The 17,159-nt window shown below is 48.5% G+C and overlaps 1 protein-coding gene across 3 annotated transcripts in view; it reads left to right on the top strand.

Annotated features, from left to right (window-relative positions):
• Positions 1–13,672: 13,672 nt before the first annotated feature.
• HNF1B (HNF1 homeobox B) overlaps positions 13,673–17,159 on the top strand; it is a 53,005-nt gene continuing 49,518 nt past the window's right edge. For all 3 annotated transcript variants that reach the window (XM_039256321.1, XM_039256320.1, XM_039256319.1), the window contains exon 1: positions 13,673–14,016. In XM_039256321.1, coding sequence (XP_039112252.1) covers positions 13,673–14,016 — 344 coding nt within the window. The remainder of the gene's footprint in view (positions 14,017–17,159) is intronic.

Below are 17,159 nucleotides of genomic sequence, written 5' to 3'. Positions count from 1 at the left end.
TGTATTCAGTATATCATGTAAGTGGAGTAATGTAGTATTTGTCTTTTGTGACTGACTTATTTCACTCAGCCAAGGTTCATCCATGTTGTAGCATGTGTCTGTATTTCCTTCCTTTTTTAATGCTGAATAACATTTGTAGGTACATTCCACATTTCACTTACCCATTCATCCACTGATATACACCTGGGCTGTTTCCACCTTTTAGCTGTTGTGAATAATGCTGTTATGAGCATAGGTGGACAAATGTCTCTTTGAGACTATGATTTCAATTCTTTTGGGTATGTACCCAGAAGCAGACTTGTTGGATCATACGGTAATACTTATAACTTATAATTTATAACTTAAAAAATAAAAGCTTTTTTATGTGACTCTCACATAGATTAAAAAATATTTAATAATGAGTCATGGAAGACAATAGTGAAAGAAGACGATGGGCTTAAAGGTCACTGAGGTCATCATGGGCTCCAGGAGCACCTATTGGGCTGTGTGATTCCTGAGGACAGGGGCCGGCTTTGGAGCTTTATACTCCAGCCCACCCCATGCCCAACACCACGCCTATCTTCTTGCAGGTGCACAATATACACGGACTGAAGGAATGACTTCACCAGAACATCTAGGCAGGTGACAAATTTTCCCAAAGGTAACAAAAGGACTGCATGGAAGCAGTGCTCCAGTGACAATGGAGGATAGGACTTTATCCTGTTTACTCTCTGTGTGAACTTGGGCACCTAACTTCTTGGGCCTTTTTCTCCTGTTACATGAAGACACTACCACTTTGTATCATCACAGGATGATTGTGAAAATTCACCATTTGTTCTTTCAACAAATATTGTATGGCTCCTTGCCCAGAGCTAGATCAAATTCGAAATGAGCATTCAATGAGCGTTGCTTGAGTTTTCATTTTGTATCATTTTGCACAGTATTTTTGTATTCCTTGGTTAGTTCTACATTGAAGTGACTGGTGTCATTCCTTAGCCTTTAAAGCAAGGCTCTAAAAAGAAAGAGGGTGCTCAGGGCTTTTTGAGGGCTTCAAACATGACTTTCGTCTGTTAGTTCTATAAACCAGAAGATTGTCTCCCATGTCCTTCAGGAGAGAAGCCCTGGGTCATGAGCTTCTGGGAAACCGTGGATTCCTCTGCTCTCGGAAAAACCCATCAGCTCGCCTAATCCATAATGGGCATCTCCAGCTGCAAGGAGAAGTTAATGAGGTGTGCGGGATAGTGATGGGAAAAGGCCAGCCTTTCCATCACTCTGACACCACAGCTAAGTGAAGGCCATGAAAGGGAACTAGCCATAGGGTAAGAGAGAAGGACCAGAAAACAATATCCACTTCATTAGCTGGTGATTCCGAATGTGTGGAAAGAGGCCAAGGTCCAACCTACAGACTGTGACGGGACATTCTTACTAGGCAGTGAGAGGTCTGGGCAAAGGCCAGCCTGAGAACGTCCTCACTGCCTCTGTCCAGTGGCATCTTGGGGACATTTTCCCTTTATCCTTTGCCTTCCTACCTCCCCCACACCTTCCTACCTTTCTTTTCTTTCTTCCTTCCTACCTTCCTTCCTTCCTTCCTTCCTTCCTTCCTTCCTTCCTTCCTTCCTTCTTTCCTTCCTTCCTTCCTTCCTTCCTTCCTTCCTTCCTTCCTTCCTTCCTTCCTTCCTTTCTTTCTTTCTTTCTTTCTTTCTTTCTTTCTTTCTTTCTTTCTTTCTTTCTTTCTTTTCTTCCTTCTTTCCTTCCTTTCTTTCTCTCTCTCTCTCTCTTCCTTCCTTCCTTCCTTCCTTCCTTCCTTCCTTCCTTCCTTCCTTCCTTCCTTCCTTCCCTTCTTTTTTTCTTCCTCTTCCTTGCTCTCTCTCTTTCTCTCCCTTTTACCTTTCTTCCTTTCCTTTTAAAATTATATTAATCTGACCTCTTTTTCTCATTATCCTCCATTTCTTCCTTTGATCCTTTCTCTCATCCTGTGCCTCCAATCCATTTCCCCTTTTATCCAAATCTTAAAAAATTCCTAAGAGGCAGATATCTGGGGTCCTCTAGGAAGATTTTCACTTAATAAAATAAAATAAAATAAAATAAAATGTAACCCTTTCATGCATTAGAACAGGGATTCCAGAGCAGAGTGCACATGGCAGGGACAGGATGAAAACACGCTCTTACTTTCATGTTTGTGTGAATTCCATAGCCTTTTAAAATTTTCTTTAAATTTTGTTTAAATTTGTCTAAAAATTCTGTTTGCTTTAAAATGAGCATAAAGTATTAGTCCAGTAGCACACATAGTAAGTGTATTGATTACTTAATACAAGTAATAGGATTGAGGTGCTTGAACATTTTTATTTTAACTGAGGGATAGTTGGGAAAACCATTTACAGATCACTGCTTTAAAGAAAAGCCCCTTAAAAACTACCGGTTCAGGGGCACCTGGGTGGCTCAGTCAGTTAAGCATCCAACTGGATTTCGGCTCAAGTCATGATCTCATGGTTTGTGGGTTCGAGCCCTGTGTTGGGCTCCATGCTGACAGTGTGGAACCTGCTTGAGATTCTCTCTCTTCATCTCTCTCTCTGTCTCTGTCTCTCTCTCCCCCCTTTCTCTCTGCCCTTCCTGTGCTCTCTTTTGCTCAAATAAATACATAAGCTTAAAAAAAAACAACAACACCTCATTCAATTCATTCCTCTTAAAATTCAGTGCCTTTGACTGCACTCAGAGGGGATTTCTGGGCTCCCAGGGCCCAGAGTTGAGGGGGTGCCACAGGCTGAGAAACTACACTGAGCTTTTCACTTGAAAAGCCTTCCCTGGGAAGACCCCTCACTACCACGTGTCTCCTGCATGCTCTTTCACTTGGCTGCCCTTTGACCTTTCTCCAGAGCATGACATCCTCAGACTTGCTGTGGCTCTGCTTACTCACTGGTTCCCTGGTAGGTCCCCCACTCTTGCTGGAGCAAAAGCTCTGTGAGGCCAGGCCTTCCTCAGCTTTCCTCCCCGCTGCCCCCTAGTAGGAGAACTGTGCCCCCCACACATAGGCTAACAAAGTGCCGCCAATGGGACCAGACAGGGCTTGAGGATGAACCCTTAGAAATGGAATCGTGGATCGTCTCTCTTCTCTGTTTCATCATTCATCTTCTGAAGGCTAATTTCACAGCAACTGTGATGCTTAATTACACTGAGTTAGAACACTCTCTGACTCCGTGGCCAGTCTGAACTCCTTGAGGATAGGTGCTATACCTCTAAGGTCTCCAAATCCCCAACACTTCACATAGAGTAAATCCTTGATGGCTGTTTGTTGAATGAATAAGTGAATGTCATCTGGGCCTTGGACATGCAGGAAGCTGGCATCAGCACAGAGCGTAAGCGGTCTGCCAGCAAGCACCTTACGGACTGCTGGCTGCACCCAGGACTCATTCTCAAGACTACCAACCAACACACAAGATTTAGAAAGTTTCTTTCCTGCAGCTTTAGATATTTACAACCCACTTAGAGGAGATAAAGCAGAATCATGTAGTGCCTCCAAAAAGCTAACAGTGGTTTCATGTTTCCCAGGTTTAATTAAACAAGAGAAGGCACATTCATAAGCCCTGCTGGTAAGTCCAGTCTAGGAGTGTTGAGAACCTACTATGTGCTGGTTAGGACTTAGGACCTGGTAACACAAAGATGAATAAAAATGAAACCCTGCCTTTGAAGACCCCCCAGGCCAGACAGCTGGTGAGGTCATTTCCACCGCATGGGCAAAGAGCGGAGGGAGAGATAAGTGCAGAAGATACCGGAAGCAGAAAGGAGCAGATAACCCAAGGGGTTCTCAACCTCGGCACTGTTGACATTTGGACCAGAGAATTCTTTGTTTGGGGGGCTGTTCTGTGACTTGCAGGGTGTTTAGCAGCATCGGTGGCCTCTACCCACCAGATGCTATAGCAACCCCTGCTAGGACAATACAAAATGCCTCTAGACTACAGAAGTCGTGGGGCCCAGTACAACATGAAAACGTGGGACCCTTTGTTCAAAAAGCAGGTAAAACAAGTGTTATTGAAGATCCTGAAATATAAAGATTTTACAATTCTTCAGTGATCTCTCTCTCTCTCCCTCTATGCCCTCTCTCCCTCCATCCCCTCCCCATACACTTTTTCTCCCCACCCTCCCGCCAACTCCCCATTTTTATTTGCTACTTCACGTGGCACTCCCTGGGGAATGGGGACGCTAGTGGGGTTAGTGCAAGCCCCCATAGGTGTCTGAGGACTGCTCTGTGACTCAGTATGCACACATGCACTCGGCCCACCAGCTGCCAGTTTCCCCCTCTGACCAGTCACCTGCCCAGTGCCTGGTGCTCCAGCTGTGAGCATGGAAATCAAGCCATGTGTGTACCCTTCCCACCGCTGCTGCTCTGAATCATCGCAGACAGGCAACCCCCAGAGGCATTACAAGGATGTGGTTGGGTGAAGGCCTTACAGTGGCCTGCCCGATGCTCCATGGCACTGCCAGCCTGTGTCAGGGATGCCCCATCCTGAGACACCACGGCTGGAGCAGCCTTCCTCAGTCTCCCCATGCCCACAATCGCGCCCCCTAAAGGCACAGAGGGAGGCAGTGGCTGCTGGGTGAGAGTGGGGAGACAGGCCTCCAGGGCCAGGGACACCAGGTTGTGCAGGAGTTGGGGCCAAAATTCCATCCCAGAAAGTCAGAGGCGACAGGAGAGGGTTCTGGTGAGTTGAGGCTCCAAGCCCCTGGGGCAAGCTCCATCATCCAGTCAGTCTTCACTTATAAAATAGAAATACAAAGGTAAAATTATTAAGAATTTCAGGACAGTGACTACAGTGTGTTTAACCCCAAGCACATCCAGGAAGCCAGCCCTGCCCGATAATGCCAGATCTGCCATAGGGCCCAAACCAGCCTCGGCTGAGAACCACTAAACTCAGTCCGGGTTTTCTAAGGGAGTGAGCCCTCAGCGGATCCCAGAAGACTGTGGGGGGTGAGGAATTGTTAGAAGGAACTGAACTAATCAGGAAAATTTTCCTGTGTGGCAACTGGGTGGCTCAGTCAGTTAAGCGTCTGACTTTGGCTCAGACCATGATCTGTTCATGAGTTTGAGCCCTACATCGGGCTCTGTGCTGACAGCTCAGAGCCTGGAGCCTCCTTTGGATTCTGTGTCTCCCTCTTTCTCTGCCCCTCCCTTGTTTGTGCTCTCTCTCTCTCTTTCTTTCCCTCTCTCTCTCAAAAATAAACAAATGTTAAAAAAATTTTTTTAAAAAGGAACATTTCTCGTGGCTCATGAATTGTAAAGCAAGTTTACAGGGAAGTTGCAGAATCTGGTTTGGTCTTTAAGCTTTTGTTCAGAACTTCTTTCTGCCTGAAAGGCTGTGTGACTTCTTGTCAAAATCCTACTTATCCTTCTAGGACTCTGAGCCCTTACAGCATTTTGCAGGTTCTCCTATGATTATTAGCATTTGCTTCTATGATTAATTGTGCCAGGTGGTTTACATATTTATCTTTCCTGCCAAATTCTTACTTTGTAGATGAAGAAATGGAGGTTCAGAGTGTCTCTGAGTTTCTGAGGTCATACCTCGGAAGTGGCAGAGACAAATTTCAAACCCAGATCAGCCTGACTCCAAGCCCTGCGCTGATTTCCCTGTTGCATATGCCTCTTGGCTAGTACAGATGTTAGAAGCCAGACAGTGCTACTTTTGATTTCTAACTTTGTATGAGCAATAACAGGCTTTCTGCAACTCAAGCTCTCTGAGATTCAGCTGAGAAAACTAAGAGTAGGAATGTAGGAAGAGTAGGAAGAGAGACATGAGAAACTGTCTCATGGGGCTGTTAGTAGGAGTGAGATGTCTTATGTAAAACAACCGGCACAGGGCTTATTATAAAGCCTGCTCCATTCTAACCAGAAATAGAAGTCTATATGCCCCACTATGTAAATTGAATCTTGCCTATCTCAGAGGCCAGACACCTACCACAGTGCCTGGCACATTGTGAGTGCTCAGTAAATGTTTGCTACGTTGACTCAGCAACCCTGCAATGCTCTTTACCCCCAGGCCGGGAGCAGGGACTGTGTGTAGTCATGAGAGCATTAAAGGACACCATCCCTTAGCGTGGGCCGCATGGTCACTGTCATGCCCAAGGTACGTGTCGTGGACAGCATTCCTACCTGGACACAACAGGCAGAGAGAGTGCAGGAACCCCCATGGGAGGAGAGGAGATGCAGGTTGGGGAGGTACAGGGCAACAGCAAGTGCATAGCATTTCCTGCCTCATAGATTGGACCTTGTGTTCAGTGCAGCTTTGCGGAGTAGAGATGGGAGTCTCCAGTTGTGTCTTGTTCTTAGGTCTTGTACATGCACTTTGTGGTCCTCCTGTCATTATACAAACACAGTGCTGTGGAGAAAACACTGGTGTCTAGATTCAGAAGACTTGGGTTAAGACTTAGGTGGCTCTGGCACCTTCAGAGGATCATTTTTCCTCTCTCAGCCTCAGCTTCCTCATCTGTGAAATGGGAATAGTAATGTCTGCCTTGCCTTCTTTATGGGACTGTTTTGAGGATCAAAGGAAAGGAGAAAGCTCTTTGGACACCATTAAACCCTGTTCACATATTATAGTTCTTTATGTATCAGATATCTCCTTGGACAGGAAAGATTGATCTCTATCTCTTACACAAGATGTCTCTTGTGATGTGTCTCACAAGATGGTTGAGACCATTCAATGTGCTTCTATGTGCTCCTCCCTCAGTTTGGGTATGTAGAAGGTTTGGAAGTTGCCAGAAAGAGCCATAAAGGAGGCACTGAGAATGTGGGATTAGGAGGTCTGTCATTCAAATCCCAGTCTCTGTTCCTCAACCATTTGTGGATCTTTGGGCCAGTCCTCTATCAGAGTTCCATTTGCTCATCAATAAAGTGGGGATGATACCTCCTACCTCATAAGTTCATGAGGAGAAGGGGAGAATACAGTAAGGGCACCTCACTAACACTTATTTGAATATTAATCTGAAAACAGATTCCAAGAGATTTTAGTAAAGACTATGGTTCTTTTTTTCTTTTTTCCTAAATACCATAACTTACCCCACATGGTTCATTCAACAAACACTTATGGAGCACCTGCTGTGTGGTGGGCCCACTGCCAGTCACTCTTCATGGCTGTGCTAGGAGGAGGAATAGATTATTGCTCTGGAGTGAAGGTTTTCTATGCTAGGTGTAGTATTTATTAGTTTAATATCATACTAGGTTGCTAGTTTTTAATCTTTTACAAGCTACTGGGAACACCCTATTTCTAAAAATGAGCCAGGAGAAGGATGTGGATTGTTAAATTGAAATGAGAGAAATCTCCACTACCCCTAAGAGTTTCCCTGGCAAAGATCATCTGATAGTATGTTTGGGAAATAAAAGCACAGAGCTCGAAGGCGTTTCTAGAAAGAAAGCTGAGGTCTGGGCTTAGTGGGATTTGAGATCTTCCTGTATCCATTTGTTATTAGTTCACAGCTCTCCCCCAAAGGACTTCACACATAGCAGATGCTTGTTAGTATTTGTCAGTGAACTTACTCTGGAAATTCTGCATTTAGAGGAGAGGCAGGGAGGGAGACAGAGAAGGAGGGAGGGGGCACTTGAGCCATGTACTGTGATTGAGGAAGCACTTGATTTATAGGTAAGCTTTACTCTGGCTGGCCCCCATACAAGGTGTTTTCCTGTGTTCTCATTTAATTCTTCCATTAACCCTGTAAGGTATAAATTCCATTATTATCACCATCTACATGTGGTGTTGATATATATAAAGACTCAAAGAAATTAAGTACCTTGCCCAAAGTCATAGCTATACCCCTACCCCACACCACTCCCCAGAGAGCAGCCAGTCTGCTTGGCTCCAATGCTAGGATTTCTCTAGTGCAATGTTCTGTATCTCTTGGGAAAGTCATTTCTCCTTCTTTATCTGCTAATATTTTAGTCTGGAAATAAAGACTGTGATATGGGGTGACTACAAGGTCTCTTCAGATCTTTGGATTTCTACCTGTATAACTACTTTATCCAAGGGTTGACCAACTGGACCAATTCCAGCCAGCCAGTTGTTGTAATAGTTTCATCAGAACACAGCCACACAGGGGCACCAGGGTGACTCAGTCGGTTGAGCATCTGACTTAGGCTCAAGTCATGATCTCATGGTTCATAGGTTTGAGCCCTGTGTCAGGCTCTGTGCTGACAGCTCAGAGCCTGGAGCCCACTTCAGATTCTGTGTCTCCCTCTCTCTCTCTGCCCCTCCCCCCCTCACACTCTGTCTCTCAAAATAAGTAAACATTAAACTACAACTTCATTGCTGACAATTTGGAAAATCGAGCAGTACACTTAAAGCAACAAAAATCTTCCTTAGTGGTGGCATCCAGAGGTGATCACTTACTTGTTCATTTATTCAACAGGTATTTTATTGAGCATATGCTATGTATCAGGCACCTCTTCAGGCACTGAAGAGGAGGACATGAGACAGTCCCTACCCTCATGGAGCCTTCTGTTTGTGGTGTACTTTTTCAAGGGCTGCTCAAAAGCCCCACGGCCAGCACTACACAGAGGTCCAGTATGAGCTCTCAAGCCATCTGCCCAAAGGCCTGGAAAAAGACAGCCTGGTAATATGAAACCATTGAGAAATGTCAAATTATAGAAGATTTAGGGAATTCAAATGGTCATATGGACTAACTGGCTCTTTTTTTTTTTTCCTTTCAAGCAATGCTTTTATGAATAAGATAATTTATTAAACATTACTGAAGAGAAATCTCATTTGGGACAGGCATTTTGTTTTCTTTGAACTAATTAAGTAGCATTTCTTTCTTTTTTAAAAAAATTATTTCTGAGAGAGAGAGAGACAGTGTGAGCAGGGGAGGGTCAGAGAGAGAGGGAGACACAGAATCTGAAACAGGTTCCAGGCTCTGAGCTAGCTGTCAGCACAGAGCCCGACGCAGGGCTCGAACCCACAAACCGAGAGATCATGACCTGAGCCGAAGTTGGACGCTCAACCGGCTGAGCTACCCAGGCACCCCTTAAGCATTTCAATGTCCATTTATTGGCATAAAATTTATTGGGATCCTGTGTGAAATATGCTATTTCCTCCTGGTTGGGTGCTATGAAGCCCACACTAAGGAATCTGATAATGTCCTATAGGTATCATCCTTCCCTCTACCATGGTAGGGGCATCATGAGAATGCCAACATGATTCCAAGCTTAGACGATCACTGAACTTTTTGAGACCTTAGAAAAAAAAATTCTTATGGAAAATTTGAAATATATAAATAGAATAGTACAATGTCCCCATATGTTTCATCATTCAATTTCAGAAATTATAAACAGTTTGCCAGTCATGTTTCATATCTATCCCTTCCCATTTTACAGGGTGAGGGGGCTAACTGGTCATTTTTCATTAAAAAAATTTTTTTTAAGTTTATTTATTTTTGAGAGAGAGAGAGCACAAGCAAGGGAGGGGCAGAGAGAAAAGGGGACACAGAATCCAAAGCAAGCTTCAGGCTCTGAACTGTCAGCCCAGAGCACAACACAAGGCTTGAACTCATGAACCATGAGATCATGACCTGCGCCAAAGTTGGATGGTTAACCGACTGAACCACCCAGGCTCCCCTAACTGGCCATTTTTCAAAAAGCAGAATCAGAGGACCAGAGAAGGTGCTCACCAAAGCCCTTGGGAAGGTGAAGAGTCCTCCAGAAAGAAGTATTGTATACAGAGCTGGAAACTCAGACTCTAACCCTGCAGTGTAGAATGTCCTCTAGACCACGACAGTGTTTCAGAGCAGGATAGAACAGTATTTATGCTTTACTCTAGTGATGATTTCATTTTGGGGCCTTCTAGGGACTGCCAAATCAATGGAAGAGCCTTGGAGAGTGGAAATGGCAGAGGGTAGAGAGGGCCAGGCTCTCTCTCCTGGAAGCAAAGGAGGGTTGCCATGGAAAGTAGGAGGAAGATGATGTGCCTGAGAGCAGAAAAGGAAAGTCACTTATGCTGCGAGGCCACAGGAGAGTTGAATCCACTGGAACAACATTTGCCATCCTGTGAAATTTCCAATATGGTGCTCCAAAGACTTTCATAGAGTAATGAGTCAATTGGATTTTAAATGACCCTACCCCAGGGCCTGTACTTCACACAGCAAATCTTGGGATTTGACCTGCAGGTGCATCTTTTGAGTAGAAGAACTTCATATGACCTCTTAAAAAAAAATAAAAAAAAAAAGCTAGGAATGAAAGATCCCAAAGAGATCAGGTGCCTTACTTGTTTGCATGTTTTCATGACCTGTTGCTGCTGCTTTCTAAACACGTGGGAGCTGGTCATCCTCTGGGAACTCACAATTACTAACTCATTTAACCCTCACACAAAAGCCCAGTAGGGTGTATTATTATCATTTTCCACATAAGGAATCTGAGGGTCAGAGTGATGATGCATTATGCCCAAATCGCACTGCTGGTTAAGCAGATCTGAGACTCAAACTGAGGTAGGTCTGCTTGATTTCAACATCTACCCTCTATTTCTCTGCCATGGGTCCTTCACTTCTGCTGCATGGAGTCCCCTATTTCAATTTCCCATCTCCCAAAATGGTAAAAGCTGGAGACTTTCCTCTTTTATCCCTGCTCAAAAGTCCTAAGCCCCAATCCCAGCCCCTCATTTACTCCAAGAGCTGCAAGCCACCTCCTTAAAGTGTCTTATGTTTTATTTTCCCACCTTTAAAGGGAGGCTACTATATCAGCCTATCACCATTGTATCCTGCCTGAAGCATAAGTACAGAGTATTTCAAACTGTACTCTTGTTTCCTCTATTTGGGGGAAGTTTAACCAAAGGGTTTTAAGAGATAACTCATTGAATTAGCATTTATGACCCACATCCTGAAGAACTCTCTGCTGAGATACTTAACACTTTTCTTTTTAAATGTCCATAGGAAGAGGTAGGTATTGGATCTGCTCACAGAGCTGTAGTTGCTGTTACTTAGTGAGCACTCATATTACACCAGGTAACATATTCAAGGTAGGAATGAGCAGGATTACAGGAAGTTGCTGGACATGAATAGCCAGATTAACTGAAAGACGGACCTGGACACTCACAGGAAGTTTCCCTATGAAAGTGAAACTTCCCGTACGTTCACATCGTTGGCTTAGGGTAGAGGGGAAAGAATGGGTTTGCTACCACCTGAATTTTGATAGATAAGGAAGCTTGAGTCAGACTGGGCACATGGTAGTTGGAACTACAAATCAAAGCTTTGCTGTTAAAAGGGAAGTGATTGCTGGTTTTTTAATGGGTTTTCCCAACTGAACACAGAAACTGATCTTCAATTACACTTGACTGCTTCTATAATGATAGCAAGTGAGACACAGAGAAAAAGAGATTGTTCTCCAGGGACATTTACTCTGAACACTTCATTATCCTGACTGAGGGGAACTGAGTAGGCAGAGAATGTTCTCCCATTGGGCCAAATTGTGAGGGGCAAGGACCTGCCATTTGTCACAACAAACTAAAAGACAATAGGGTGAAATGAAGGACCCTCATTTCCATGAACTTATTAACTCTTTCTCAAGGAAAGAGCCTAAGATAGTGTAACACTCCCTGAAGGTTCCATGCACACAATCACCCCCTTCCTTCTGGCTCCAGCACGTGTCCCAGGCATGCCCAGCAGACCCCGTGTTTAAGAAGCAGCCTCACTCTTTAGCAGCTAGACTTGGATCAGTCACACCTGGAGCTTCAGCTCTAACACACCAAGGAGATTTGATCCAGAAGAAAGCAGATGAGAGCCTCTAACCCTTCCTCCCCCTTGCTGAAATTCCTCTTTTCCCAGAACTAGCCCGGACTTCCTCCTAATTGTCTTTTAAAGGTGGGAATGGTAGGAGAATTTGATTAGAAGCTCCTTTGCAAATTCCCTGCTGCTTCTGAATTTTTGTCCCTAATCTCCCAGTCCCTCCAACACCAGTGTGGGATCTGCCTGATTCTGAGAATGCTAACACACCGCCTCCCCCCCCCCCCCCCCCCCCCCCCCCCCCCGCCCCGCCGGCCCGCCCAAAAGGGTTAGATTTTCCTACTGGGAACTGGCTTCCTCCCCCTTCCAGACTGAAAAGCATGAACACCAATTTTTAGACAAAGGGGTTCACAAGTGGTCTCATTCAATGTATGTACCACTCCTCCCCCCCAACTGTCTGTATCAGTATTTCGCCGATGAAGAACTGATGCTTAGAGAGGGTCAGGGGGTGTCCTCTGCCCCAGGAGCTATGGGTTTGTGATCAGTGGATCCTAAAAAGCCCCTTGCCCTGTTCTGCAGGTGAGGGCCAGCCCGGACGACCAGATGCGTTGCAGGCCTCCTACCCGACCTCCCCCCCCCCCCCCCCCCCCCCCCCCCGCTTTGGCGCCCGGGGAGATGTAGTGAAACTCCCATAAAGCTTGAAAGGTTCCGGCTTCCTTCCTGACACGGACCCAGGTGGAAAAAAACTTCATTCCCTCAGCGGCTTCGTGGTCGCCTGCTCCCACCACTGCTGCGGTGACCTCGCGTCCGCAGAGCGCCGTCCATGGCCCTGGAAACTGTTGTGTCCTGGAGCTGCGAATAAACCAGCAGGCAGGCCCCGGGGACACGCGGCTCCAACTGTCCGTCCAGCTAGCTGCAGGCCACGCGTTGCTTTCACTGCTAGAAAGGAGGCCTGGCAATCCTAGTTTTGCCCGGAAAGCGGAGGCGCTTTGATATTCCGGGTTTAAAGACGAGAGCATGGCCCAGGCGGCCAGCTCCCCCGCGGCTTGGCCAGCCTAGGTGCTAGTGCAGCTGGGCTGCTGGGGGGGCTCAACTTTGGCTGCTCCCCTGACCATAAATTAGTGGGCGCCTCCTCCCAAGGGTTCTCCGGGCCTCCTTCCCGCTCGCCTGCGCTCTCCGGGCCAGCAGTTCTGCAAATCCAAACCTCCAGACCCGTGTGCTAAGGGTCTGGGGTCTGCAGAACGATAAGCCGGATAGAGCTAAATGGGGTCGCGGCGATCCACACTCACCCCGCCTGATAACCCCACTTCCCCCGGGTCTCCGCGTCCATTCCCAAGGAGTCAGTTTTTCCTCTCCGGGATTGCTCTCCCTGTCGGCCACCTGCGTCTGTTGGGATGCCTCGGAAGGTCTCTACTCTTCGCATCCTCCTCCATCTCCTTCCAAGACCACCCTAACTTCTTCCAGATCTCCTATGAAACCCCGAAGGGCAGTTTCTTCTCTCCAGACTAAACCGGACCCGCAGCGGGTGGAAAAGCCCCGAAGCCTCCCACACTAGGCTGCAAACTACTTGCTTACCAAGTCCAAAGGTCAGCTAAAGTTTGGCTGATAAACAGAACCCGTACAAGAAGGTCTTCAGCCCCCCAGCGTGAGTACAATGGACCCTGGTAAGCCCTGCTCCCGGCCGGGGTCTCCAGCTCTCCGGTCTGCCCCTCATGCGCTCCCTCTCTCGTTTTTCCCCCCTCCCCACGACCATTTGCATCTTGCCGAAAGCCGGGCCCTCCCCACTAATTTGCATATCTTATATGGCCTAATGGTGGCGATCATGGCAAGTTAGAAATTTTCTGACTCCTCTCGGAGGAGACTCCGGGACCCCGGGGAGTAACAGGTGTCTGAAGGGTGGGGGGGTTCCTGGACTTGGGGTTCGCTTGTGAAACTCCCCTCCACCCTCCTGTCTCGCGCCCACCCAACTCCCCTCAGCCCCTTCTTTTTCTTTCCTTGGAAAATGGTGTCCAAGCTCACGTCGCTCCAGCAAGAACTCCTGAGCGCCCTGCTGAGCTCCGGGGTCACCAAGGAGGTGCTGGTCCAGGCCTTAGAAGAGTTGCTGCCATCCCCGAGTTTCGGGGTGAAGCTGGAGACGCTACCCCTGTCCCCCGGGAGCGGGGCCGACTCCGACACCAAGCCAGTCTTCCATACTCTCACGAACGGCCACGCCAAGGGCCGCCTGTCTGGGGACGAGGGTTCTGAGGACGGGGACGACTATGACACCCCTCCCATCCTCAAGGAGCTGCAGGCGCTCAACACCGAGGAGGCGGCGGAGCAACGGGCGGAGGTGGACCGGATGCTCAGGTAGGCGCGGGCCGAGGTGGAGGCCCTAGAACCCAGGGCTTGTGCCTGAGCGACGCCGCGTCCAACCCCTCTCGCCAAGCCTGTTTCCCACGAAGGAAGACCCCCGGGGGGCGCTCCGCTTCTCTCCCAACACCTGGACCCCTCCCAGTACCTCAGTCGGAGGGCCCTGAATCCTGAGGCTCCCTCTCCCCCTGCCCAGGCCAGCGCTCGGGACCGAGGGGCCCTCCCGGCCTGGGAGAACCGGAGCTGCGGAGCCCTTTGCGGAAGGGTTGCGCGCCCTACTGAAGGTACGGGTGGGTGCAATGAGGCAGTGGCCATTTCCCAGAGCAGAGGCTCGGGCCCGCACAAGTCCCAGGCCGAGCGTTTCCCCCGGGCCAGCCTCCTCCCCGATCCCGGGAAACGCAGGCCGGCCTCAGGCGCCCTGTCCTGCCGTTCTTTGCAGAGGGCCTGGGGACCCCCGGAGCCGGGACCCGGCGGGGCCAATTCTTTAGCGGGCACTCCCATCTGCAGCGCCCATGCAAGACCCCAGGATTATCCGGAATCCCCAAAGCCAGTTCAGATTTGCAAAAGGAAATGTTTGAGTGTTGCAGGGCCGGGGCTCACCCGCACGGGGCAAAAGAATCACGTATCTAAGCAAGCCGGCGACAAATTCGGCTGAGATAGCATTTGCAGAGGATTTGGTCTCATACTGAGAAATAAGGGCGTCTCCAGATCTCGCCCCGGACATCCCGGCGTCCCGGGGAATTCAGGCAGGCTGGGATCCTTTGCTGGGCCTCTCCGACCCGCCGAGGGCTTTGACAGCTGGTTACTAATTATCCAAGGAGCCCAGCGGTTCCCTTAGACCGCACGTCTCTCTCGGCCGCTCGGCTCGAGGACCGAGCCCCTCGCGTGGCCTCGGACACTTGAACGCCGCGGTTTCAAGGCAGGGACCAGGACCAAAGTCGCGCCCCGATTCAATCAGGCAGCCTCAGTCGTGAGAGCAGCAGTTTGGGGTGGGATGTGACCTTGTATTTGAATTTGCGATCTGGGGACTCAGCGGCTTACTCTCTAGCAAAGACGCTGGGGGATTTCTAGATTTTCCCCCCAAAAGTATTTGGCTATTCGTAGGTTTGAGGTTCTTGCCTCGCAGTTTCCCCCGAGCGGCGGCGGTTTCTCCCCTGCCGGATTCGGGCGCAGGAAGGTGAGGAGTCGGAAGAGGAGCAGCTGGGGCTCTGGGGCGGTCGGGCGATCTAACCGAGCTCCCGCTGCCTGCCACCGGCAGCCCGCGGGGCCCAGGCCCGTCTACCTGGCCGCAAGCAGCCGTCTTCTAGCCGGTCTCTGGGAGGATTTGGGCAGCACGAGGCGACCCAGGGCCCCCTCCGCACCCAGCCCCGCGCTGGGCTGGACGCAGCAGAGATGTAACATAAACGGCAGCACGTGGAGTTGGGGTGTTATTAATTTATTTCTATAAATCATCAACAGAAAGATACACAGAGTCGCGATTAGGTTGAAAAGAGAGGCGGGTTATTCATTGGTGAAGTTGTAAACGCTGCTTAGACGGGGAAGGAAATCCAAACGCCGACGTGGGTCGGCTCGCCGCTGCCCTCGCGCACGCTCGGCCCTGCGGGGCGCTCCCGGCCAACCCCCGGCGCCGGACCTCGGTTGCCCCCGCGGCCCCCGCCGACCCGGGGCCGCGCGCGCCTGCAAGCCCTGCGCGAGCCTCGACCCTCTGCCCTCCGCCCAGCGCTTGGCTCCAGCGGGGCGGGGAGGGAGGCGAGGGGCCGACCCCCTCACCCGGGTAGAGGCGCAGGACAGACCCAAGGTTTTTCCCCCTTTCCCAGGCGAGCGCCACCTTCCCTCCCCCCATCTTCGGGAGTGCTCAGACTTTATTAAAGTAATTTTTCAAGAAATTGCAAGCGGTTCCCAGGTCACTGAACGGTCGGCTTCTGAGCACTCCCTTTTTTGCCCACCCTGTTCTCCTAAAGCTGAGAGAACAGAATTAAATTCACTTTTTGTACTGCCTGGACGCTCTTTATACCTCCTAGAAAGGAAAGGAGAGAAGTGAAGTTCCGGGAGTGCGCGCCGCCCAGCCCCGGGACCCGGGCTCTCGGCTCGGAGCCGCCAGGTTCGCAGGCCTCTGTCCTGGGGCGCCTGCCGCGTTTGCAAAGTGGGCTGCTCCCTGAGGAAGCCAGAGTCGAAGCTTCTTAAGGAACGCGCGGTGAACCGTGCTGGGCTTTTCTCCTCGTGGGCAGCAAAGTCACTGTTCGGAAGGAGCGTGCTGGGCCCCACTGGGGTCGAACGTTTGACACCTGCGCCCTGAGCGCAGTGGTCACTTGTGCTTCTCCGGATCCGTGTATTTGTCGGGCTCTGGAACCCCTCATTATAAGCTGTATTTTCAAATGAACAAGCATAATGAGCTCTCTGGGCGCTTCCCGGTGAACACAGGTGAATTCTGTGATTAGAGAGCTGGAAAGGTATAAATAACTGCGCCATCTTACCCCTGATTCTAGTCCTTAGATACGGCCTTAAAAGTTTGCTACTTTGCAAGGTTTCCTTGGACCTTTTTTTTTTTAACCTTCCCAATTGTTAAGATAATTATTCTTTCCACAGAAACCTCCGCTCTAAAGAACATTACACTACTATGCTAGCTTTCTTAGACACACGAAATGAACACAGGTGAAGAAATTTGAACCAAACGAAAATAGTCAAAGAATCTGTTAAAGCGATATCAACTTTGAAAATCCACTTTTTCTAACTTTCGAAGCAATTGTATTTGTTGGAAGTGTTTTTCCACCCTAAAACCATCTGTGGAAATACTTGTCAGAAGTAAGCTTTTAACGTGATCGCTGGTGTTTATACAGGTATATGCATTCCACCGACCTATTACACTACTTTTACTCAAGGTGAATTTTGCATGTGTGAAACTGGAATGTGTTTTCACATTTTTTGTTCTTGTTGTTAGTTTCTTGTGTTTCATTACTTGGACATAGCTTTATAAATACTCGCGAAATGTATTAACTTATATATGATTGATCTTAAAAGTTTGTCTTTCCCAAAAATATCCCTACCAAAGTCTATGATCCTGTGAATTTAATATCAGACTTGTTAATATAGCCACAATTATTCAAATGCTTACAAAATAGTTTAATTACTAGGATTTTAAG

The sequence above is a fragment of the Hyaena hyaena genome, unplaced genomic scaffold (genome assembly GCF_003009895.1).
Source record: "Hyaena hyaena isolate Hyena2069 unplaced genomic scaffold, ASM300989v1 scaffold_568, whole genome shotgun sequence".
Taxonomy (NCBI): Eukaryota; Metazoa; Chordata; class Mammalia; order Carnivora; family Hyaenidae; genus Hyaena; species Hyaena hyaena.
The sequence above is the reverse complement of the archived record's forward strand: the minus strand, read 5'-3'. Positions and strand labels throughout refer to the sequence as shown.